Below are 26797 nucleotides of genomic sequence, written 5' to 3'. Positions count from 1 at the left end.
CTGTCTGCCAGGAGAGACAGGCCTTCTAGTAGAAGACACAGGAAACCCAGCTACTTGTGTATATCTTGTTTCCACTGGGAGAAATATTCACATGAGTATTTATTGCTATTCTCTCATTCTTGCTCTTGGCAAGAGCTTATGGATGGCCTGATCTGGCTATCCAAGAATCTGGAAATAAGCGGGCTAATTGTGAACCCTCCCTTGTGGTGCTGCCACGCTCCCAGTCTGCCATCTAAAATATTTGGCCTTTCCTTTAGGTTCAGTTGCAGACTCTTCTTCAAAGCAAGTATGTTGAGTATTTCATTGAGCAAGTCTTAAACTGGCAAAATAAGTTAAACATAGCTGACTTGGTCATCTTTACTTGGATGGAAGTCCAGCGAACTTGGTCCCACCTGGAAAGCATTTTTTTTTGTTCAGAAGATATTCGAATCCAGCTTGTAGAAGATGCCAGAAGATTTGATGGAGTAGATGCTGAATTTAAGGTTGGTTAGAGTCAGGCTGTATTCTATTTCAGCAAAGTTTTCAGAGTAATGTGAGTTATTGCTTCAGAATGGTGTATTTGTAAAGAATATAATTCTTGCATTTCAGTATATACAGGGTCAGGAAAGGTGTCTGTTTTCTGCATATGGCTCAGTATCAGTGTTTAAGCCTTTTCAGGTCATGCTGCTTCTGTAACAACCATGCAATGACATGTAAAGAGAAACACAGACACCACATAAATGTGTCGATATAACTGTGTACCAATAAAACTTTATTTCTGCCCACTGAAACTTGAATTGCACATAGTTTTCATTTGTCACAAAATGCTTTACTACTTTTGATAGTATTCAACTGTTTTAAAATTTGAAGAAACATACAATCATCAACAGTGAGCCATATGTGTCACATGGCTGTCACTTTCTGACTCCTGTGGTAAGTAGGGTCAATACATTCCTCTTTATCAGCAACAAACAGAAAAAGTAGCAAATAATACTATCAGTCTTTTCTTTTCTGTAAAAGCTACAAAGAAGGTGTGGAGCTGTGCATATAATTGTGCTAAATGACTTGAGAAACTTATAGCAAAGAATATTAGCTATAACTTTCATGGAATAGAAGTTAGATTTTTCTTTCTACCTAAAGCTGGATTCTTTTTGACAAGGGAAGAGGCAATCACTTAAAACACTGATATGGTCTCTAAGACTCTGGACTCCTACCCCTCTTTCCCTCACTTCCTCTCACCTTCCTCCTTCCTTTTCCTTTCCTTATTAATATTTTTGGTTTGGTTTAGAAGAGAAAATTCTGTGGCCCAGAATGGTAGCAATGCTCATAACATCTTTATTGAAATGGCATGATAATATAATTTATTTTTGATCTTCATCTAAAAATGTAAAGGCGAAAACAAAATTATGTTTACCTAAAAATATAAAAAAGGCATTTCTAGAGTCTTCTTAACCTCATTCAATTGAACAGAATCTTAAATAGAAGAAATCTCTAGAGCACATTTTACACTTTTATAAAAGAAATCCCTAAGGTTCATGTTAATGCTTTTTCACAGGAGTTAATGTTCAAGACAGCCAAAATAAAAAATGTTTTAGAAGTAACATGCAGACCCCATCTTTATGAAAAGCTTAAAGATTTACAGTACAGGTAAGAACAGGTCCATATAAAGTGATCCATTTTTAATAATGTTGTAAGATTACACATACCAAATGTCATAACATTACAGGTTCAATTGTTACTAAATTGTTTCACAGATTTGCTTATAGTTGTCTAGTTGTCTTAGGTATTATATATATATACATATATGCATATATATAATTTAAATTCAGGTATATTTCTGTTTCCTGATAAGACTGTTAGAATCATGAAAGTATAGCATTCTTGTTACATTAAGATAATTAATGCAATTGATTGATTCTTTCATTACACAGTTCTGCAGCTATTGATTGAGCAACTACTTTATGCCAGTAAATGTAGTTATCCTGCACAGTTCTTCTGTTTGTATATAGTTTCCTTTTATTTGAAACTACCCTTATATACCATATTTGCACTTTTGAAGCCTTTGTCCTAAGTAAGCACTATTTGTAAATATAAAATTTGACAACACTGGTCACAAAATTCTTTAGGCTTTTGTTTTTAAATGAACGGATCAGCATGGGGTGCAGTGATACATTACTATAATCCCAGCTACTTAAGATGTGGAAACAGGAGAATCACAGCTCCAGGACAGTTCCGGCAAAGTTAGTAGGACACCCTCTTTGTAGGATATCCTTCTTGCAGGATACCCTATCTGAAAAATAAAAACAAAAAGAACCAGGGGACTGGCTCAAGTGGTAGAGTGTTTACTTAGCATTTGGCTGGCCTGGAGGTTAATCCCCTCCCCCTCCCAAACACACCAAAATAATAGTTATAAAAATAAAATGGGGCTGGGGATATAGCCTAGTGGCAAGAGTGCCTGCCTCGGATACACGAGGCCCTAGGTTCGATTCCCCAGCACCACATATACAGAAAACGGCCAGAAGCGGTGCTGTGGCTCAAGTGGCAGAGTGCTAGCCTTGAGCGGGAAGAAGCCAGGGACAGTGCTCAGGCCCTGAGTCCAAGGCCCAGGACTGGCCAAAAAAAAATAATAAAATAAATAAATAAATAAATAAAATGGACAGACAAGCTACTAAAATGAAATGTTTGTCTAAAAAATTTAATGATTCATGTTTAGATAATTTTGGGACTTCTATAGCTCTGAGTTATTTTTGCTTGGTTAAGAATAAAAAACCAGAAAGTGCTCTGGAGCCGAGCACTGGTGGGTCACTCCTGTAATCCTAGCTACTCAGGAGGCTAGGATCTGAGGATCACAGTTCAAAACCAGCCCATGCAGGAAAGTCCAGAAAGTACATGTGACTCTTATCTAATTAACTACCAGAAAGCCAGGAGTGGCACTGTGGCTCAGAGTGGTGAGGTGCTAGCCTTTAACAAAAGAGCTTAGAGATAGCACCTGGGCCTTGAGTTCAAGCCTTGGGAAAAAAACTGCTTCTGAGATTTATAGTGTCTCTGAATTCCTGATTTCCTGTGTTTTTCTAGACACTCATTAAAGAAGTGGGTACCTCAGCTACTTACATTTTGTACTCAGGATAAGCAATGCCAAACCTCATCTTCATTTTTAAAAAAAGCCATAGGTGACATAAATCCAGGAGTGTATATGTACACATGTGTCTCTCTGCACTTGGCCTGACTGTGCAATCAAGATGATGATGTTAGAAGGAGGGAGACTCCTGCTAAGTGCTGAGCTCATGGTGATGAATGGACACAGATTGGAAGTTAGAATTGTTTCCTGTGTGTCTGTGACCGAATGGCCAAGATCTTCTTACAGAGCTTTCTGTCCCCCTAGGCTTTCGCTCTGTGAAAAGGCTCTGGCGGAATACCTAGAGACCAAGCGTGTAGCTTTTCCTCGCTTCTACTTCATTTCCTCCATGGACTTACTTGACATTCTCTCCAAGGGAGCTCAGCCTAAGCAGGTAATGTTGTTTTTGGAGGTCTTGTCTGTGTTAGCTAGGGAATGTCCCAGTTTCACTATCATTATCAGATGCAATCTGTCAGTTGACATGTGCCAAGAACTAGAAAGTCTACACTCAAAAGATTCTTAATTCTACCACCTAGGGGTATCAGGGGTCCAGCTAACGGGAGAAGGGGGAGGAGGAAAAAGAGCAGCCTCAGCTCAGTGGAGAGGTATATTGGGAAAGAAGTTAATAAAAACACACACTGACTGCAAACTGCCCAGTATTTGGAGACAGGCCTGGGGCTTCCATCATTGGGTGGCTGGCAGCCTTCCCAGGGGAAAGTAGGTCACGGCTGGTGCATCCTTACTATCAGCCCCAGGGAAACCTTCACAGTGGTCATTGGCCTGGTCCTCAGGACTGTCCGAGTTGCCCATGTATGATTTCAAACTCATCCTCCAACTTTCCCCTTATCTGTGCAAAAATAAGGCATCACCTTCTTCCTGATTCTCATAACACTATTTAAAGCAAGGAAAAGCAGAAACCTTTTATAATCAGCTCACATCAGAGACTTGAGCCAGGCCTCCCATCTGGCATTTTGATGATTAATTGAAGACAGAATCTCCTGGGCTTTTCTGCCCCGGCTGGCTTTAAATAGTGATCTTCTTAATCTTAGCCTCCTCGGTATCTAAGATTGCAAGTGTGAGGTACCAAACCCAGGCTCTCATTGTTTTTATTTCTTTTTTTTTCCCTTTTTTTAACTGTCAAACTGATGTACAGAGAGGTTACAGTTTCATACATTAGGCATTGGATACATTTCTTGTACTGTTTGTTACCTCCACCCTCCTACCCCCCTCCCCCTTCCCCCTTTCCCTTTCCCCCCATGAGCTGTTCAGTAGATTTACACTAAACCGTTTTGTAAGTATTGCTTTTGTAATTGTTTGTCTTTTTTACCCTGTGTCTCCAGATTTTGGTATTCCGTTTCAGTTTCCTAGTTCTAATACCTGTATTCACGGTTTCCAATGTACTCAGATAAGATACAGAGATAGTGCAGGTACAATCACAGAAAGGGGATACAAGAGGATCATCAACAATAGAAGCTACGGTTTCACATCGCATGTTGAAAGTAATTACAACAGTGATATAACAGTCGTTTCCATAACATGGAGTTCATTTCACTTAGCATCATCTTTTGTGTTCATAAGGGCATAGCTATTGGGCTCTTGTGATCCTCTGCTGTGACTAGCATAAACCTGTGCTAATTATTCCCTATAAGGGAGACCATAGAGTCCATGTTTCTTTGGGTCTGGCTCATTTCACTTAGTATAATTTTTTCCAAGTCCTTCCATTTCCTTACAAATGGGGCAATGCCATTCTTTCTGATAGAGGCATAAAATTCCATTGTGTATATGTACCACATTTTCCTGATCCATTCGTCTACTGAGGGGCATCTGGGTTGGTTCCAGATTCTAGCTATGACAAATTGTGCTGCGATGAACATAGTTGTGCTGGTGGCTTTAGTGTGTTCTTGTTTGTGGTCTTTTGGGTAGATGCCCAAAAGTGGGGCTGCTGGGTCATAGGGGAGTTCTATGCTTAGCCTTCTGAGGAATCTCCATACCGCTTTCCAGAGTGGCTGAACCAGTTTACATTCCCACCAACAATGAAGTAGGGTTCCCTTTTGGCCACATCCCCTCCAACAATTGTTATTGTTAGTTTTCTTGATATAGGACATTCTCACTGGGGTGAGATGGAATCTCAATGTTGTTTTGGTTTGCATTTCTTTTATGGCCAGTGATGTAGAGCACTTTTTCATAGGTCTCTTGGTCATTCTCATTTCATCAGAGAAATCTCTTTTTAAGTCTTTAGACCACTTTTTGAGGGGGCTATTGGTTCTTTGCGGTTTTGTTTTGGAGGAAGGTAATTTTTTTTTAGTTCTGCATATATTTTAGATATGAGGCCTTTCTTTGTCCATTGAATGGCTGGTAAAGATCTTTTCCCAATCTGTGGGCTTTCTGTTTATCTTGCGAGCTATGTCCTTTTGCCCTGCAGAAGCTCTGAAGTTTGATGCAGTCCCATTTGTCCATCTTTTCTTTGATTTGTAGCCTTTATGGGTCTTTGTCAAGGAAGTATCGTCCTGTCCCAAGGAGGCCAAGTGTTTCTCCTACTCCTTCCTTTAGTGTTTTAGGGTATCTTTTAATTTTGAGGTCTTTGATCCATTTGGAATTGATTTTGGTGCAGGGTGATATATAAGGATCTAGTTTTAGTTTTTTGCATGTATTGAACCATTTTTGCAGCACCATTTGTTAAAGAGGCTATCTTTCTTCCATCCTATTTTTTAGCTCCTTTATCAAAGATTAAGTAGGCATAGTTCTGTGGGTTCATTTCTGGGTCTTCAATTCTGTTCCATTGGTCTTCAGGCCTGTTCCGGTGCCAATACCAAGCTGTTTTTATTACTATAGCTTTATAATACAGCTTGAAGTTGGGTATTGTAATTCCTCCAGCACTGTTCTTTCTTCTTAGGATTGTTTTTGCTATTCTGGGTCTTTTATTGTTCCATATGAATTTCTGGATTGCTTCCTCTATTAAAAAATGGTGTTGGGATATTAATGGGTATTGCATTGAATTTGTAGATAGCCTTTGGCAATATTGCCATTTTGATTATATTAATCCTCCCAATCCAGGAGCATGTGAGGTTTCTCCATTTCCTTAGTTCTGCCTTAATTTCATTTTTCATGTTCTTAAAGTTCTCATCATAGAGGTCTTTTGCTTCTTTGGTTAAGGTTATTCCTAGGTATTTTATGTTTTTTGAGGCTATTGCAAAAGGGGTTGCTTTCCTGATTTCAGCCTCGGCATTCGGGTCGTTAGCATATAGAAATGCCATTGATTTTTGAAGGTTTATTTTATATCCTGCAACTTTGCCAAAGTTTTGGATCAGCTCTAGTAGCTTGGGAGTAGTCAATGGGGTTCTTTAGGTATAGGATCATGTCATCTGCGAAGAGAGAAAGCTTAACTTCATCTTTTCTTATTTGGATCCCCTTTATATTTTCTCCTTGCCTAATTGCTCTGGCTAGGAATTCTAGTACTATGTTGAAGAGAAGGGGAGAGAGCGGACATCCCTGTCTTGCTCCTGATTTTAAAGGGAATGGCTTTAGTTTTTCACCATTTAAAATTATGCTGGCTGTTGATTTGTCATAGACTGCCTTTATTATATTCAGGAGTGTTCCCTGGAATCCCAGTTTTTCCAGGGCTTTTAGCATAAATGGGTGCTGGATTTTATCGAATGCCTTTTCCACATCCAGAGATATAACCATGTGGTTCTTTACCTTGCTCCGTTTGGTGTGGTGGATTACATTAATTGACTTGCGTATATTGAACCAACTTTGCATCCCTGGGATGAACCCAGTTTGATCGTGGTGTATGATTTTTTTGATGACTTGTTGAAGTTGATTGACCAGAATTTTGTTGAGAATTTTTGCATCTATGTTCATTAGGGAAATCGGTCTATAGTTCTCTTTCCGTGATGAGTCCTTGCCTGGTTTTGGGATGAGGGTTATACTGGCTTCATAGAATGTGTCTGGTAGTGAACTTTCTCTTTCAATTTCATTGAAGAGTTTGAGAAATATTGGTGTGAGATCTGTTTTGAGGACCTTGTAGAATTCTTCTGTGAATCCGTCTGGACCTGGGCTTTTCTTGGATGGGAGATCACTTATTGCTGTTTCTATTTCAATGCTGGATATAGGTCTGTTCAGAAGGTTTAAATCTTCATGGTTGAGTTTGGGGGTATCAATTTTTTCTAAGATATCATCCATTTCTTCCAGATTCTTGAATTTGTTGGCATAAAGATTTGCAAAATAGTCCCTTATTGTGTTCTGAATTTTGGTTGTTTCTGTGGTGATGTTACCTGTTTCATATCTGATCTTGTTTATCTGGGTTTGCTGCTTTCGTTTTTTGGTCAGGTTTGCTAGGGGTCTGTCTATCTTGTTAATTTTTTTCAAAGAACCAACTCTTTGTTTTGTTGGTCCTTTCGATGGTTTTTTTTTTTGTCTCTAATTCATTTAATTCTGATTTGATTTTAATTATTTGCTTCTGTCTATTGACTTGGGGTTTGGCTTGTTGTTCTCTTTTGAGGAGATTATGGTGCTTCCTTAAGTTGTTGAGTTGCTGTTTTTCCAGTTTGTTGATATAGGCATTCAGAGATATACATTTCTCTCTGAGTTCTGCCTTTGCTGTGTCTCAAAGGAGGTGGTACTTTGTGTACTCATCTTGGTTGAATTCCATAAACATTTGAATTTCTGTTCTAATTTCTTCAATAACCCACTGATGCTTTAGCAGTGTGTTGCTTAGTCTCCATGTATCGTAGGGTTTTCTGTGGCTGTTTGAGTTGAGCTCTAATTTTATTCCATTGTGGTCTGAGAGAATGCAGGGAATGGTTTTGATTTGTACAGATTTTCTTTGTACCCTAAGATGTGATCTATTTTGGAGAATGTTACATGAGCTGCCGAAAAGAATGTGTATTCACTTGTTGCTGGATGGAATATTCTGTAGATGTCGGTTAAGTCTAGTTGGTCTATGTAGTTGTATAGTTCTCTGGTTTCTTTGCTCAGTTTTTGGCGTGTTGATCTGTGCAAAGGTGATAGTGGAGTGTTAAAGTCCCCAACTATCAATGTGTTTGGGTCTATTAGTGTTTTTAGAGTCAGTAGTGTTTGTTTGATGAAGTTGGGTGCTCCTGTATTTGGTGTGTAGATATTTAGGATGGTTATATCCTCCTGTAGGAGAGATCCCTTTATTAGAATGTAGTAACCTTCTTCATCTCTTCTTACCTTTTTTAATTTGAAGTCAATTTTATCTGATACTAGGATTGCAACGCCAGCCTGCTTATGGGGGCCATTTGCTTGATAGATTTGATTCCAGCCTTTCACTTTTAGAAGATGTTTACTTTTGCTGGATAGATGTGTCTCTTGGAGGCAGCAGAAAGATGGATCTTGATTTTTGATCCAACTTATGAGCCTATGTCGTTTGATTGGAGAATTAAGTCCATTAATGTTGAGAGTTAGGATTGAGAGATGATCGTTTGTTTCTTTCCTTATATCTATCATGTTAAAAGCTGTGTCTTCCCATTTCTTGATCTAATATTCTGGTTTTCTGTTTAGTGTTCATTTCTCTGTCTGTATTGGGATCTTGATTATTTTCCCTGTATAGTACATCTTTGAGGGTTTTCTGTAAAGCTGGTTTGGTGGAGATGTATTTCAGTTTTCAGATGTATTTCAGATGTATTTTCAGTTGGTGGAGATGTGTTTCAGTTTTTCCTTGCTGTGGAAGACTTTTATTTGACCTTCGGCTATGAATGAGAGTTTATTTGGGTACAGTATTCTTGGTTGGTAGTTATTTTTATTTAGGGTTTGGTATACCTCATTCCAGGCTCTTCTTGCTTTCTTAGTCTCTGCTGAGAAGTCTGGGGTAATTCTGATTGCTTTTCCTTTATATGTGATTGTTTTCTTCTCCCTAACAGCTTTAAGGATTCTTGCCTTGGACTCTATTGATCCTGTTTTGATCACAATGTGTCGGTGGGATGTCCTATTCTGGTCTGGTCAGTTTGGGGTTCTAAATGCTTCTTGTATCTGTATAGGCCTGTCCTTCTGGATATTTGGGAAGTTCTCGGCTAATATTCTGTTAAATAGGTTGCCTATTCCATTAACTTCTTTCTCCAGATTTTCCTCAATACCTATTATCCTTAAATTGGGCTTCCTCATTGTGTCATGTAGCTCTTGGAATGATCTGTTTTGTCAATTGGATTGGTTTTGTATTGCTTTTTGATCTTTCACCATAGATTCTAGGGAATCTTCAGCTCCTGAGATTCGATCCTCTGCTTTGGTTAGTTGGGACTGTAGGCTAGCTACTTGATTTCAAATCTCTTTCCCTTCTCACTGGACTGTCCTGATGATTTCCATGTCCTTGCTATAATCATCTCTTAGGTCTTGCATGGACTTCTTTATTTCATTAACTTCATTAATTTGGTTTTGAGTGTTGTCTCCCAAATCTTTTAGCTGGGTAACTATCTTTTCGTTTGACCCTTGAAGTTCAATTATCTTTCTATTTGTGGAGGCCATGAAATTCTCCATTAATTTTTGCTTTGCCTCCTCACGCTCTAGAATAGTTGACTGAAGAGATTCAAACTTTTCATTTATCATTTTTATCATTAGACTTTGTAGTGCATTTTGAGGGTTCTCTTCTATGTCTTTGATTGACTGCTCTGCTTCCTGCTTGTTTTGAGTGGGAGATGAGACTCCATTGTTTGCCATCTTTCTTGTGTTTCTTCTGCCCATTTGAATTGGGAATACCAATCTACAAGCACTTGTGAGCACTGTTTAAGACTCAAAGCAGACCTTACCAAGCACTGTTCTGTAAATGTTAGTAGAAGTTCACAAGTATATACAGATACCTTGTATACCTGTATATAAAATTAGATTCGTTGTTCCTAAATAATGCAGTTTTAATATAACAACCAATCCTGAGCCCTGTATTCAGTAGTTACTTATTGATTGTTAGAACCCTATGTGCAGTTCTTATGTTAAGTTCTTTTTGGACTGGATGGCTTTGTCTTCAAACCTCTTTGATTCACTCTGATTGAGCAGGGATACCCTCTATCCAATAACCAGGAGTCAATGGAATCTGGAGTTCCTGGAAGTAAGTCAGGAGGGCAAGTTAGAGGTAGTAAAGAGAATAAAGTGTATGGGGGGGGGGTGATGATTTGGTTTAGTTTCAGTGACATGGAAATGTGGAGAAGAGTAGAATCAGTAGAAAGAACAATGTTAAAATGATAGACAATGGAGTCTTAGCAGAAAAGAGTGGAGGTATTATTCATTGGGAAGTAAATTTTTAAAGAAAAAGAATGTGAAGAGAGAAATAAAGAAAAAATACTGGAAGACAAATGCACAAAACAGAGAAAAGTTATTTTAAAAAAAACAAACAGAAAAATGAACACCCAAAAAAAAAAAAACTTGATAAAACAAACAGGTAAAAATGGAAAACCAAAAAACCAATGATGTTTCAGAAATGAAAAAACCAACGCTTAAAAAAAGTTTTGAGGGCTGGGGATATAGCCTAGTGGCAAGAGTGCCTGCCTCGGATACACGAGGCCCTAGGTTCGATTCCCCAGCACCACATATACAGAAAATGGCCAGAAGCGGCGCTGTGGCTCAAGTGGCAGAGTGCTAGCCTTGAGCGGGAAGAAGCCAGGGACAGTGCTCAGGCCCTGAGTCCAAGGCCCAGGACTGGCCAAAAAAAAGTTTTGAAAAGAAAAAAAAATGGAGTCTTCCTTGTTTGGGTGGGCTTTCTACAGTCTCTGGTTTCCTTGCGATGGTCTGCAGTCTATTTTGCTTCTTGGCTGGCTTGAATTGCTTTCAGTTTGCAAGGGGGTGGATCTGCTCTGACTCTCCTCCCCTGTTAGTGAAATCCTGGGGCCCTGTGATTCATACAGCTTGCAGGTAGGCCTTGGGCATCCACTGTAGATGGGGACGTGAACAGTCTTGGGAACCGTGGCTCCTCCCGTCTGCTGTGGGGCCACTGCCTTTAATGCCTGGCTTTTAATAGGCTGTGGACTCAGCAAGGTGGGGTGCCTCTGGCCTGGTTTACCCAGCTGAGAGTAGCTTGTCTGGGGGAGGTTCCTCCCTCCTGTGCGGGGCTGCCTCCTATGCGGAGCTGGCTATGGAATTCAGCTCCGTTTTGGGCTGGGAATCGGGCTTCTTCTGTGGCGGGACCGTTTATCTGTCTCAGGAGCTGTTTGTTCTCCCGTCTGGTTGTTACGTGCCGCTGGTAGCTGCTTGCCACTTTCAGTTTTAATTTAGAAATTCTGGCAGGCAGGGCGGAACACCTCTGGCTGAGTTCACCTGAGTGTGTGAGCCCGGGCTCCAGGGAGAAGCCTCCCACCTGGGCAGGAGGCGTTCTCCTGGGCGGAGCTGGCTCTCACTGATTGATCCCTCTTGCCCTTTTCAAAGATGGCTCCTTTGTCCTCGCTTTCCCCAGGCCGGCTTTAGTTCCAGTCTGGTCTGACCCTATGCCAGTGTCAAAGATGGCGCTTTGCTCTGGCGGTGGGGGAAGGGCTACGTTCCAGTAGCTGTTCTGTGGGCGCTAGTGAGAATGTCTTTCGTGGGGTACTTACACTTTCTCTGCGATTTTGGCCTGTCTGTGCTCAGCCTGTGATTTGCGTGTGTCTGTAGCCGTCTGGAGGATTTCTTTCTGGTTGCCGCGTACTTTAGGTGCATGGAGCGTGGGGAGCTCTGCTGTCGCTGGCAGTGGTGTGCCAGCGGGTTGCCACCAGGAGCTCACATCTGTGTTTTCAGGCCTGCAAATTCGATTTTTCCTTCCTGGCCAGAATCCCTATACTATTGTAACTTACTTGTGCTGTCTTTTTTTTTTTTTTTTTTTCAAATTTTTATTATCAAACTGATGTACAGAGAGGTTACAGTTTCATATGTTAGGCATTGGATACATTTCTTGTACTGTTTGTTACCTCGTCCCTCATTCCCCCTTTCCCTTTCTCCCCATGAGATGTTCAGTTCACTTACACCAAACAGTTTTGCAAGTATTGCTTTTGTAGTTGTTTGTCTTTTTTTACCCTGTGTCTCTCAATTTGGTATTCCCTTTCAATTTCCTAGTTCTAATACCAGTACAGACGGTTTCCAATATACTCAGATAAGATTACAGAGATAGTGTAGATACAACCACAGGAAGGTGAAACAAGAACATCATCAATAGTAGAAGCTACAGATACACATGGGATGTTGAAAGTAGTTACAACTGTGATATAACAATCATTTCCATAACATGGAGTTCATTTCACTTAGCATCATCTTATGTAATCGTAAGGGTATAGCTATTGGGCTCTTGTGATCCTCTGCTGTGACTTGCCTAAACCTGTGCTAATTATTCCCAATAAGGGAGACCATAGAGTCCATGTTTCTTTGGGTCTGGCTCATTTCACTTAGTATAATTTTTTCCAAGTCCTTCCATTTCCTTACAAATGGGGCAATGTCATTCTTTCTGATAGAGGCATAAAATTCCATTGTGTATATGTACCACATTTTCCTGATCCATTCATCTACTGAGGGGCATCTGGGTTGGTTCCAGATTCTCGCTATGGCAAATTGCGCTGCGATGAACATTGTTGTGCTAGTGGCTTTACTGTGATTTTTTTTTCTTTTTTTTTGGCCAGTCCGGGGCTTGGACTCAGGGCCTGAGCACTGTCCCTGGCTTGTTCTTGCTCAAGGCTAGCACTCTGCCACTTGAGCCACAGTGCCACTTCTGGCCATTTTCTGTATATGTGGTGCTGGGGAATCGAACCCAGGGCCTCATGTATACGAGGCAAGCACTCTTGCCACTAGGCAATATCCCCAGCCCTTTACTGTGATTTTGTTTGTGATTTTTTGGATAGATACCCAAAAGTGGAGTTGCTGGGTCATAGGGGAGTTCTATATTTAGCCTTCTGAGGAATCTCCATACTGCTTGCCAGAGTGGCTGAACCAGTTTACATTCCCACCAACAATGAAGTAGGGTTCCCTTTTGGCCACATCCCCTCCAACAATTGTTATTGTTAGTTTTCTTGATATAGGACATTCTTACTGGGGTGAGATGGAATCTCAATGTTGTTTTGGTTTGCATTTCTTTTATGGCCAGTGATGTAGAGCATTTTTTCATATGTCTCTTGGCCATTCTCATTTCCTCATCAGAGAAGTCTCTTTTTAAGTCTTTAGCCCACTTGATGAATGGGGGCTATTGGTTCTTTGCAGTTTTGTTTTGGAGGAAGGTAATTTTTTTAGTTCTGCATATATTTTAGATATGAGGCCTTTGTCTGTTGTATGGCTGGTAAAGATCTTTTCCCAATCTGTGGGCTTTCTGTTTATCTTGCGAGCTATGTCCTTTTGCCCTGCAGAAGCTCTGCAGTTTGATGCAGTCCTATTTGTCCATCCTTTCTTTGATTTGTAGCCTTTCTGGGTCTTTGTTAAGGAAGTTCCATCCTGCGCCAAGGAGCACTTGGGCTGTCTTTCTAGAAGTAAAAGTGTCTCTAGAGTGGGGAAACTGATGTTGGAGGGAGCTTCACGAGGGCTCTGCTGCTCCTCCATCTTCTTCCCGGAAGTCCTCTTTTTTTTTTTTTTTTTTTTTAAGTATCTGTTTCTCATCACACTGTGGCTTCTTGCATTATGCTTTTTAAAAATTTTTGGATATATGTTTACTTGATTCTTTCTGGTTTATCATTTAACTTAGTCTAAATTCAATTGAATAGACATTCTTGTTGCTTATGATACAAGTGAAATCTTGCTGCTAGTAAATAAGAATTGGTCAGCTTTGACAACTTGTGGTGGGTTTCCAAAGAGGTGCTATTTTACACATTCATGCTTATGTCTGGATCAACTTGCAAATAAATTCTCTTTGTTTAGGTTGAGAAGAGCCCATCCTATCCATTCCCCACATATTTATGGAACACATAATTAGGTGCTTAGAAAATAGTCATTCGGGACATCATAACACATTTTCCCCCCACCCCCACCCCAGACACTTTCAGTTCACAGCATAAGCAGGTGAACAGGAGTAGGATGTTCATCTGTGTTTCACTGAACCCTGGAGGGACCACGCTGTCCTAACCATGTCACTCTCTTCATGATGTCACATTTCCTCATGTCTCTTTGTCCTTCCTTTAAGTCCTAGGGTGATGTCAGGGAAATATATCACTTGTCATTTTGTTATTGCTGGATGTCTTCACCTTCCTTTCAAACAAGGAGACAATGCTCATGCCTCGTTCAGTCAGACATGTTGGTTCCAGTGTGCACCTCCTTGCCACACACTGTTGTTTTCAGACTCTGATGATGTAACATTGGTCCCTTTAATTCTTTTTGTTGGCACATCACAACTTCCATAGTTTGCTTAGCATGCAATAATCACACACCTGTGTCATTCAGAGCCCTGCTGTCCTCTATTAAATCTTGAATTCCAAATGTGTTCCTTAGTGCCAGAACCAGGATCCCGCCTCCGTGAATGACTAGGTATATAGTATGTGTGCGACTGTTTTAAGTCATTGTGGAACTAAACTAAATCACAGAGCATGGTGATCTCCAGCATTACTTAGAGTGGACCTGGTAAATGCCAGAAACAGGCTGTCTATACCATACAAATAGAAGGAGGGGGATATTTCTGCTCACCAGCTAGCTAATGGGGCCAAGACACTTGGCTTTAGGGTAAATACAATGTAAAAGCTTCCTGATCTGCCAGTTTAGAAGCGATTAGATTTCTGGTAAGAGTTTGAAGTTCTGAGAAGATTTGTGTTACTTCAAATTGTACTTAAGATGTGATTCCATTGAGAGATTTTTTGATATGCTACTTAAACTATGAGTAATTCAAATTCACATAAGGTACTATCATTATATAGTTAATGGGTGTGTCATTATTTAAATGGCTCAACAGGCTATATGGTGTATATAGCAATCCAAGAGTGATTTGAAGCAGGACTGGAGAAAGCAATAAGGACAATTTGTGTCTCCTCTATGGTCAGCTTTGTCCCTGCTGATGAATCTGCAGATACCCTGTGCATTGGAAATTCTTGGTCTGAGATTGTGGCCTGGTTAATGCATTTTGCTGCATTGTAGGAAAGCCTGGCCTTGCTCTCCCCTCTTATTTTGTAATTTTAGAGTCAGTTTCGGACCACCAGACCGAGCCAGTTCCATCCATGCCCTGTGTGCTGACATTCCTGAATGTGCTCTGCGCAGTGTGACCAAGATAGCATGGCAATTGCTGGCATATGGAATAACAATACTGTTTCCCCAGAAAAGGCAGCCTCCCTTTGTGGGCAGATAACTCATCTTGACATCCTATGAGTAACCTGAATCTCTCATTCCCCCTACCCCACCTTCTCCTTACTAACATTCCACTTAACAATGTGGCTTCAAGGAAGAGTTTCTGCAGTTAATTGTGGAATTTGAACAGCCTGAGCCTGTCAGCCAGGGAGGTCTGATTGCACTCCCACCTCTATTCTGGGAGAACCAAGTTCCTAGCTTAAGATGCTGGCTTAGGGTGTCACGTGGTGTGATCCACAGTGTCTGAAGGACCTTTTGTGATTATTAGCTACCACCAGGCTGGGATAGAGTTAAGTTTTTTCATCATATTTTTATATCTAGTCTGACTTCTCCAAAACTGGGATTTATCTGAAGGATGGTGGGTTTAACTTCAGTGGTAAAACTTTCTGATAGTTTTTATAAGAATAAAACCTAAGAAGTACTAGCAGAGTCCACCGATTTGAAAGTCATAGTGCAACTGGCATAGGTTCTTACATGGTTTAGTATTAATATTCTTTTATTCTCACCCCTTAAAATATCTGTTGTATTCATCTTTGTCACATATGATACTATTTCCTTCCTTTGTAAATAGTGAGTAGTGCTTCACTGGGTGTAGGTACTACATTTTGTTTACACACACACACACACACACGCACACTATTGTGAGCTGGGTGCCTGTGGTTCTTGCCTATCGGACTCAGGGGACTGAAACCTGAAGGACTGCAATTGGAAGCCAGCCAGGGCATAAAAGTTTGAGACTGCATCTCCAGTTAACCAGCAAAAAGCCTGGCTGGAGGCATGGTTCAAATGGCAGAGTGCAAGCTATGAACAAAGAAAGCTGAGAATATGGGGACCTAAATTTAAGTCCCAGCATCAGCGTGAACAAGTGTGCACACATGCATGTGATATCCACTGTGTTTTTCAACTAGTCTAGCGGTTCAAGTCATTTGGCATGCCCTCAGTTTACCCTCATGTCCTTTTCCTGTGGTAACCTGTCATCTTAACATAGCTACAAGCTTTGGGTAGTCAAGGTATTTTTAGCTACTAAATCCTAATGAAAAAGTCCTAATGTGAAATGTCTGTAAGAGGGTTTGGTGGTTTTCTCTCCCATTATGAGATGCTTAGCTTCCCCATCATGTTTAGCTTATGAAAAGCTTCTCCATCATGGGCCACGCTAGAGAAGGAGAGACTTCCCTTACTTTCATGTGATCGGCTATGTTTGTGCTCTCTTGGGATAGCCATGGACACACATGCTCAGTGAACACTTGAAATGTAGCCACTGGGGCATGGGCATTTCAATAGTTTTTGTTGTTGGGTTGTTTTGTTTTGTTTGGTGCCAGCCAGGACTTGAATTCATAGCCTTGTGCTCTTATTTGGCTTTTATGCCCAAGGCTGCTACTCTGTCGCTTGAACTGCAGGTCACTTCTGGTTTCTTGCTGGTTAACTAAGATTGTAGCCAGCACAGCATCTCATGTCTATAACCTAGCCATTTGAAAGGTGGAGATTGGTGGATCATAGTTCGAGACCAGACTAGGCATAAAAGTTTGGAAAACTCCATCTCAAACAGTAGGTAGACATGCCTGGCATATGCCTGTCCAGTGACACAGGGATACACAAGTAGGATCACAGCTTAGGCTAGCTTGAGCTTTAATAAAGCAAAACCTTTCACTGAAAATGACTAAGACACTGGATACTGGTGGCTCACCACTGTCATCCTAGCAACTCAGAAGATTGAGATTTGAGGATTGAAGTTTGAAGCAAGGCTAGGAAGAAAATCTGAAACTCTGCCTCTCATCAGCAAAAATATCAGACTGGAGATATAACTTAAGTGGTACAACATTAGCTAAGAGCAAGAAAGCCAAGTATGACTGAAAGACATGTATTCAAATCCTGGCACCAGCACAGAAATAAATAAACACAAAAATAACCAAGGAAGGGCTGGGGATATGGCCTAGTGGCAAGAGTGCCTGCCTCATATACATGAGGCCCTGGGTTTGATTCCCCAGCACCACATATTCAGAAAATGGCCAGAAGTGGCACTGTGGCTCAAGTGGCAGAGTGCTAGCCTTGAGCAAAAACGAAGCCAGGGACAGTGCTCAGGCCCTGAGTCCAAGCCCCAGGACTGGCCAAAAAATAAAAATAAATAAAAATAACCAAGGAAAAGGGTCTGGAGAAATAGCCTAAGTGACAAATCACCTGTTTAGCAAGTGTGAGAACCTGAGTTCAGTTCTCTATACTGCTAAAATAATGTAAAAAAGCAAGATCCTATAGAAAAATAACTAGAAGCTAAAAAGGATTGGGGATTGGATTCAAGTAGTAAAATACTGCCTAAGCACAAGGCCCTGAGCACAGACGCCTACCTGTTTTTAAAACTTAAAAATTATATATTCAAGGAAGAGTAGCCTTTATTATCTAAAAAATGGTTATTATGTGGCCATGACAAATTTTACAACACATGTATTTTTTTCATTTTGTACATGTATTGACCCTGTTAAGAATTTTTCTTCAGCTCATTAATGAAATTCTCCTTATAACCAATTTATAAATTCTACAACATTATTAGGCCTACTGTAATGTGGAATTAAATAGAAGGTCACTTTAATGTTATGAGATCCAAAAAATAAATATAAATGTAAGATCCTGCAAGCAAAGCTTTCTAGGCCCTTCTGGCCATGGGCTGATATCACTTGGTATACATTGTTCAGCTCCAAGGCAGCCCCACTTCCTAAGCACAAGAAGAGCTTGATGAAATGTTTAAGTGTTTAAATGCAGAGGAGAGCACTGAAGGGAAGTCAGACTTCGAGAGCTATGATGGGAACAGGAGGAGACCTGTGCCTGGGCTGTTCTTCCCCTCATAAAGCATAGGGATGGCTGGGTCCCACAAGCTGACCCTAATAGCTTCCTTCACTCTCGTGGAACTTGAACAAAGGAGAAACATAACATAAAATACCAAATACAGCCTCAGTAGAAACGATAATATTCATGTAATCAATGAAAAATCATTTTAAGATCAATTGAATATACAGTTGCTGGAATGAGGGAGGGAAGGAATGTACTACAAACCACTTCTAAAAATCAGTTGCAGGTGAATACAGCTCTAAATGTGAAAGGCAAAACAACTACATGATGTAAACCATGGGACGAGGGATATCTTCATGACATTTTCAGAGAGCAAATTTTTCTTAAAATGGATACATAGATACCAACTGTAAAAGAAATACTATATTCATTTTTAACATGACTATGTTAAAAAGTTTTTTTTTTAATTTAGGTTATCAAGACACTAAAAAAGCAGAACCCTAATGCAAAATGATGTTTGCAATGTGAGAAACAAAAAAGTATATCTAGAGAACTATGTGTAGATATAGATATCTAGATATGTATAGATACATAAAAATATATATCTTAAGAGTTCTTAGGAAATAAAGACAGATAATGCAGTATAAAAGTTGGCAGAATAAATTTAGGCAGGTAGTTCACAGAAGAAGATACGCTGATGGCTACAAAATGTATAAAAAAACAAACAAACATGGCTCACCAGTAAAAAGCAAATTAAAGCCACACAGAGAGGAACATTTTTGTTTCTGACTGAGATGGAGTCACAAGCACTACATTTTATTCTCCTGTCTGAGAGAAACAAGAACCTTGACAAAACTTACAGTACAGCAGTTTTCTAGACCTTGGCCATCCATCAGTGGAGGAAACTGGTTTATAGCCAAATAGGAACAGATAAGAGTGAGCTCTGAGGTTGTTTTCTCTAACTCAGGCATGCTGCCTGGAGAGAGTTTTCAGGCCATGATGACAAGTGAAGAGGAATTGGAGTAGAGGTGGCTGGAATTAGCAGAGCAGAACATGAAGAAGAAAGATCTCTGAAAACTTACAGAGAGGCTCCTTTAAATAGTTAACAGAATTTTTGGTTAGCACAGATCTTGGAGGAAACCACATTCCTCAGGAGAAAGTATATGAGAGGATCTGAGGTAAAGGGCCAGTATTCTCACAGGACTAGAAATATATTTGCCTGTGTCTGCCAGCTGTTCTGGACACCTTCATTATTTATGGGGAGAGTACTCAGAAGGTCTTGTTTGGAGTAGGGAATAATTATACTCAGCTTAATCCTGCCAAATATTTTCATTCTGTCTAGAAAATCTCAGTATCAAAATTCAAACACATCAAACAGCTTCCAAGTAATTTAACTTCATTTCATAACAAAACTTAAGAATATAGGAATGAGAATGTCTTCTTCACCATTGAGCAGGATAAAATTTGTTATATCTGGCATCTCCTAAGGATTGCTAGGCATGGGAAGAAAGAGGACTATCTAAATCATAAGAGAAGAGATAAGTTGATCAAAACTGAACCAGAACTGAGATTTTAGAAATGGCAGACAAGGAATTTTTAAGCTATTACATTTTTATTCCATACGTTGAAAAAGCCAAGTAGAGAGCTGGAAAATATAGGAAAGTTCCACATATGTAATTTGGCTTCCTAATGTAGTGGAAGGATTTTTTTTTTTTTTTTTGCACCAGTACTGGGCCTTGGACTCAGGGCCTGAGCACTGTCCCTGGCTTTTTTTTGCACAAGGCTAGCACTCTGCCACTGAGCCACAGCGCCACTTCTGGCCATTTTCTGTATATGTGGTGCATGGGAATTGAACCCAGGGCCTCATGTGTAGGAGGCAAGCACTCTTGCCACTAGGCCATATTCCCAGCCCCATCGGCTTCCTAATGTGGATGGCGTGAAGAGGGAACAGAAAAAATATTTACAAACATATAGCCATACATTTTCCAAAATGATGAAAAGTATACAAATTTAAGAAATTAAGAAAGCTCAAACATAGGGAATTTGGGGGAAAAAACTCCCTGCGGGGAAATTCATCAAATTAGTCAAGATCAACAATATAGAAGCAAATTAAATATTGTCCACAAAGGCATAGCATGTCATCTTTATGTTCTTTCATTCAACAGATTTCACATTGGAAATAATGCAAATGAATTGACAGTGGAACAAGGACTTTAATGTTCTATAAGAAAAAAAAAAATCACCTGTCAGCCTAAAAGGTTATTTATACCCTTCGATACTCTGTAGAAAGCAGATGTTGTAGAACGAGCAGAGTTATGAAATCATATGAGATTAAGTCTTCTCATCATATTTTAAGTACCATTCTAAAAGGTTAATGTGCCAAAATGTGTAAATAATTGGCACTGTCTCTGGCCTTTTGAGTGACCAGTAAAATAAACTGTATTAGGAATCAAGCCAAGTTCTTGACATTTAATATTGACAAACTGGCCGTAAATCCTTCATCTCCTGCTTCCATGTCCTTTTATCATGCAGTTTCCATCAGCTGGTAGAGCCTGCTTCCTCATTTGGGTTTCCATGTGCTTACTGTGGTCAATGCACCATTAGCAACAGCTTTTCAAGCTCTTGCACACGGAGGCATCCTTTCTTAATACTTTTTTGGGAAACACTTCTTACTGGGTGAAAAGCACAAACCAAAGTCACTAACTGGGCCACCATCACCTATATCAGAGAGCTCAGCTGGGGTTAGCTGCGGTAACCTGAAAAGCCCACACACAGAGATGAGAGAAGGGATGTGCCATAAAGGACGAAGATGTCCCAGAATACATGGAGTAGGGGGGTGTTGAAGCTCTACCTTGAGGAAATTTTCAAAGAAAAATTTAACATTAAAAGCTCAAAGAAGAAAATGTCAGTAGCTGGTCCAAATTGAAAAAGGAGGATGACACTTTGCCAAATCACAGGGAACATGCTAGTCCTTATCGTCAGATATAGAGGAAGGGGAGGTACTGTTCAAATTGTTCCTGAATAGTTTGCACAAAGAAAAATGTTGTAAATTGTAGTGGACTCAATTTTAGCTTTCAGGGTTTTTTTCCCCCATTTCCATATACATTTCTAACTCAAAGTGAGATTTAATGATACACACACACACACACACACACACACACACACAAACACACGTCTCTCTCACACACACACACACACATACATACACACAAACACACGTGCACTCATCTTTGTACTGTCCTGTTTCCCAAATTGATTATGTAGCTGGTGTGATTTTTGCTTGGGTGGTCATTTTTATGATTCCATATTGTGTGAAGTCAGGGCTGACTGTGGCATTAGCAGGTTAATATACCTCATTTACTCATATTGAGAGAACATTTCTGCCTTTGTTACTAACCTTTAAGAACCCTAATTAAAACATGAGGAAGTCTTGGCCCAAGCCAGGTGCAATGTCTCAAGCCTGTAATCCCAGCTACTTAAGAAGGAGAGATGGGAGATTATGGTGGGAGGTCAGCCTGGAACTGAGCATAAAAGTTCATAACACATCAAGCGGCAGAGTGCTAGCCTAGAGCAAAAAGAAGCCAGGGACAGTGCTCAGACCCTGAGTCCAAGCCCCAGGACTGCCCCCCCCCCAAAAAAAGTTCATAACACTCCATATCAATGGCTGGATGCCGTGTTGCACATCTGTCATCCCAGGTACTGGGGAAGCATAAGTAGGAAGGTTTGCTTGGGCATAACGTGAGACCCTGTCTCAAAAATAATCAGCACAAAAGGGACTGGAAGATCAAGTAATAAGGCAAGGTCATTTTTAAGCCAGGCACCAGTGGCTCATGCCTATAATCCTAGCAACTCAGAAGGCTGAGATCTGAGGATCGAAGCTTGATGCCAACCTGGGCAGGAAAGTCCATGAAACACTTATCTCCAATCAACTACTCAGAAAAGTCCAGAAATAGCACTGTGGCTCAAGTGGTCGACTGCTAGCCTTGAGCATGGGAAAGCTTGGGGATAATGCCCAAGCCCCAATTTAAGCCCCAGGACCAGCAAAAAAAAAAAAAAAAAAAAGGCATTTAAAAATTTTAGTAACAACATAAAGTATCTTTGCAAATAGCTAGGAAGAGGGCTGGGGATATAGCCTAGTGGCAAGAGTGCCTGCCTCGGATACACGAGGCCCTAGGTTCGATTCCCCAGCACCACATATACAGAAAACGGCCAGAAGCGGCGCTGTGGCTCAAGTGGCAGAGTGCTAGCCTTGAGCGGGAAGAAGCCAGGGACAGTGCGCAGGCCCTGAGTCCAAGGCCCAGGACTGGCCAAAAAAAAAAAATAGCTAGGAAGAAGGAATCTTAATTTGGGGTGAAATATGAAGATTGATGGTGTGCTTGGTGTGATTTACTAAAAATAGAATAAAACTTGAGGACAACATGATGCACATTCATTACCAAAATGTCTTATCCTCTCTGGAACAGTATAAAATCATCAGACTTCAACCATGCTAAGATGTAAGTATGGAGAAAAAGTGTAAGTTATAAAGTTTGCATTTCCTGGCCAATGACTGAGTGCTAGGGCCAGAAGTTGTTTTAAAATAATTTTCCCAGCAAAGCAATAACGTGTGATGGTGTTTGATGGCTGAGTCTCATTCATCTTGCAGCTTTTCAATTGAATATTATCTAGGCCCATTACCCAGTAGAAGTCATTCAACATCTGTGCGCTTCTGGCCACTTGGGCTGAGAGAATGGATTGTTAGATTATTGCAAACTTCCTGCATAGAGATGCCCTTTGGGTAATGTACAGGAATAAAGGACAATATGATAACCTAGGTAGTGATCAGTCGGCTACCACTCTCTCTACATCTGAAGTAAGCAAGAGTCTCAACAACTCATCTATTTTAAACTTGGAAGACTTCTTGATGTGGTTTTCTTCAATGCTAAAACTGCCCATACAGCAAAAATGTAAAGGTTAAAATCTTCAAAGATTAAATCAGCCTTAAGGAGTCTCTTTCTGATGTTGGCCTTATTGTGCAGCTAACTAGGCAGGTTGCTCTTGTTTCTAGAAGCTGTTATTGTATGCTTAGCTGGTCTGGTTAAACTGCATTTGAAGAAAAGCTCATCCCACAGACAAGAGTCTATATGCTGGGAAATGTTATATACATATCTTTCAGTTATAATTTGCTTACCAGAAGTGATTCTTTCTATTGAGGTAAAATTCTTATAAAATCAATGGTTTCAAAGTCTATAATTCCACATCACACATTTCTGTAAAGCCATCACTTCTTACTAGTTCTAACATCATTGGCACCCCCAAAGGAAAGGTTGTCCATAGTTGCTCTGTGTAGCTCCCTTTCCCTGGTTCCTATAAACCAATCTACTTTCTGTATTTATGGATCTTCCCAGTCTTGGTATTACAATTAAATGGGATCCTGTGGTATTTTATAGCTAGAAAACTGGATGTAGTTTGGGATTTTCACAATTCATCCATGTTGTCTTACATATATGTACTTCATTCCTTTTTATAGGAACATTGCATCCCACAACATTCCGTTGTATGATTACACAATTTATTCATCCATCCAATAATGTATGTCACCTTTTGGCTACTGTGAGCCATAGTATAAATACCTATTTGAGTACCAAGAGCTACCTTGGAGTGGTTGGTACTTTATTAATAATTCTATATTTAAATTATTGAGGAACCATGAAACTTGGTAGTTTCCATTTGTGCCATGTATAACAAATAGATATGTATCCCTACTCTTGATGCTTCTTGGCCCTTTCTCTGGACTTTATTCAGTATACCCTAAGAGAAATGACAGACTGATGTGCCCAAGAGTTAAGTGTGTCCTCCATTTTTTTCCTTCCCTTTGTGGATGGGAGTCTACTTACACAAAGTCTGTCTTCCTCTCCCTTCTTCTATGGCAAACTCAGTCATGGGTGGGAGGCCCTTCCTGATCTATGCTGCATGAATGACCAGGCCATTCCTCAGGGGTTGTGTTTGGAGATCAAGTCTTTTTTTTATCTTTCAAACTGGCCTCTAGTAAGACAGAAGCTGATAATTTCATTTTTCAATTTGATCTTTGTTTTAATTACCCAATTGTCCATAATCTGCACCAAACTCAATTTCCTTTGGAAAACTATAAACAGGATTCAAGAGATTATGGCAGTAGAGGATTTGACTTTTAATGATACAGCCTGCAATTGTAGGCTCAAAATTTCATTGCTGTTCATCTTTAGCAATGTCGACTTGGAGAATTTGCCTAATATTTCTGCTTCAATTTCCTTATTCAATGGAAATAGAAAGTGCTATTTGCCTTTCTTAGGTATCATAGATTTTGTGAGCTTTACTGAAGTATCAGGTAAATAAATGAGAATATTATATACAAAACAGAATAAGATATCCAATTTACATGTTTGTTCCAGATATTTTACCAGCTATTCTTTGCTTATTTTTATTATTGTTAGACACAAAGAGGTTTCAGTGCAGCATGTCAGTTTGTAAGTGTGGTGCATCTTGATGAATGTAACTACCAGCTTTTAAAATTAAATGGATTGATCATATAAATTCAAATTTAAAAATGTTTGACTATGAAAGTCCCAAAAGGTTGCTTATCTACAGGAGTAGTAAGTAGAGGCAAGGTGGAAGTTCCAGAGGCCTCCAATCTTTAGACAGAAAATAGGTTACTTTGCAAGGTGAGTGTTTGCTAGCCAGCTGGTAATGACGGGCACAGGCTGCCTGGCTGTTTCTTCAACAAGGTCACTTCAAGTGCTGGCAGTTGAAGTTAAACATTCCAGCATTTTGTGTTGGAATCTATTTTGAAGTAAAACATTTGGGACAACTCTAAAACTCTAGAAAGTCTTGTGATGTTATATTGCCAGACTATCTGAATATGTCTGTCAACATTTAGAAACACTTTTTTCTAATATTCTCATCTTAGGTAACACGCCATCTTGCCAAACTCTTCGACAGCATGACAGACTTGCAGTTCAGAGATAATCAGGATGACTCTGCACACCGAGCAGTTGGAATGTATAGCAAAGAAAAGGAGTATGTCCCATTCTCTGTGGAGTGTGATTGCACGGGCCATGTAAGATATGATTATGAAGTTTTGCATGTGAGGGGAATGTCCCCAGTATAATTTCAATTATCAGTTGATCAGGAAAAAAAAAACTTGTATCAAATCACACTTTGGTTGCATTTGTGCTAAAAGATTCCAATTTGTGGTGTCCACTATGGCAAAGGGCAACTCTCCCCTGCTGCTTCAGTTTCTACTCATTTCACTTCAGGGTGTCTGAGGTGCCAGGATTTGAACCATACCAAAGGTGATGGTCACAAATGAAATGAAGGCACCTCATAATAAATAGGAATTGCAGCCTTTTATTTAGCCTACTCTATGTTCACCATTACTCAGAGACTATAGGAAAGGGCCATGAAGTGCCTTATGATAAAATACGACTTTAAGGGGCTTGAACTTTAATGCTGTAAAAGGGTTTTTTGAGTCTACTAATCTGGCTTCACATGCTCTAATTATTATATGCACAGAGTTGGAATATCATGGCCAGGCACTGGTGGCTCATTCCTGCAATCCTAGCTACTCAGGAGACTGAGGATAGTGGCTCCTGCCAGCCAGGACAGGAAAGTTCCTGAGATTATCTCCTACTAACCAGCAAAAAGCCAGAAGTGGAGGTGTCCCTCAAGTGGTAGAGTAAAAACACCAACTAGGAGCTCTTAAGGCCTGAGTTCAAGTTCTTTCCAGTACCTGTACAACAGAAGAAAACAACAACAAAAAGTACCTTAAAAATACACTTGTCCTCAAGAATGACTTCTTATAATATATGGCAGAGCCCTCAGTTCATTCTGATGAATGAGGGGAACTGCATCTTTTTTTTTTCTGGTGTATGGGCAGCTTGGTTGGACCCATGAAGAAAGTAAATTAGCATCTATCAGTGAATCTTGGAATTGGGGCATGGGCTTCCTTCCTTAAAATTCTTTGCAGCAATTAGTTTGTAAGCTTGTTTTTACAAGGGTTCTCTTTACTCCTCTCTGTTACTTTTTTAATATTTACCAGAAAAGTCCTGCCAAATGAAGGGGAAGCAGATGGTAGAACACTTTGATTAAAATATATTTTTTGGTCTCTTGGGGTTTTTAGGATATTATTATAATGATTAGAAAAAGTCACCATAAACTATCTTGACAAAAGTGTGTTACTGTCTGCTCCCGACCCAGCAGGCTGTCATTTCCTGGCATGGTGCCCAGAGGGGGAGAGTCCAATTGATCAATGTGCTTGTCACTAGCAGGAGCCCTTGATATTGAAAGTTTTTATAGTGCTCTTACTCTGTATAAGAAACTGATGCTGAGACTTTGGAGCACATACTGCATTTGCTCTCTTTGTTTTTTGTTAAAGATGCTTTTTATTTTCTCTCTTTTAATATTTCCCACACTTTCTAATTTTTCTTTTCCACTTTAATTTGTTTATATCTTGTTGGGCAAGTGTTGATGGAATACTTACTATGCACCAGATGTTGCCTTAGGCTTTTAGGGACCAACCAAAGAATAAGACATAACCTTGGTCTTTGGCTCACTGAGGAAACATTTATATGCATAATTAGTAATAATGAGGGCAGTCATTTTAATCATAGATGGTTAGGCTGAATGTTACATAATATCCACAAGGATCCAGCGGACACCCCATCAGAGCTGAGTTGTCAAATCACACTGTGT

The 26797-nt window shown here is 40.0% G+C and overlaps 1 protein-coding gene across 1 annotated transcript in view; it reads left to right on the top strand.

The window, feature by feature from the left end:
* The window catches only part of Dnah11 (dynein axonemal heavy chain 11), a 292006-nt gene that overhangs the window by 69671 nt on the left and 195538 nt on the right, over window positions 1-26797 (top strand). Inside the window, exons 26-29 of the mRNA XM_048339712.1 lie at window positions 258-482; window positions 1535-1626; window positions 3362-3488; window positions 25014-25163. Coding sequence (XP_048195669.1) covers window positions 258-482; window positions 1535-1626; window positions 3362-3488; window positions 25014-25163 — 594 coding nt within the window. The remainder of the gene's footprint in view (window positions 1-257; window positions 483-1534; window positions 1627-3361; window positions 3489-25013; window positions 25164-26797) is intronic.

This window comes from Perognathus longimembris, chromosome 2, assembly GCF_023159225.1.
Source record: "Perognathus longimembris pacificus isolate PPM17 chromosome 2, ASM2315922v1, whole genome shotgun sequence".
Lineage (NCBI taxonomy): Eukaryota > Metazoa > Chordata > Mammalia > Rodentia > Heteromyidae > Perognathus > Perognathus longimembris.
This window is presented reverse-complemented; position numbering and strand designations above follow the sequence as displayed.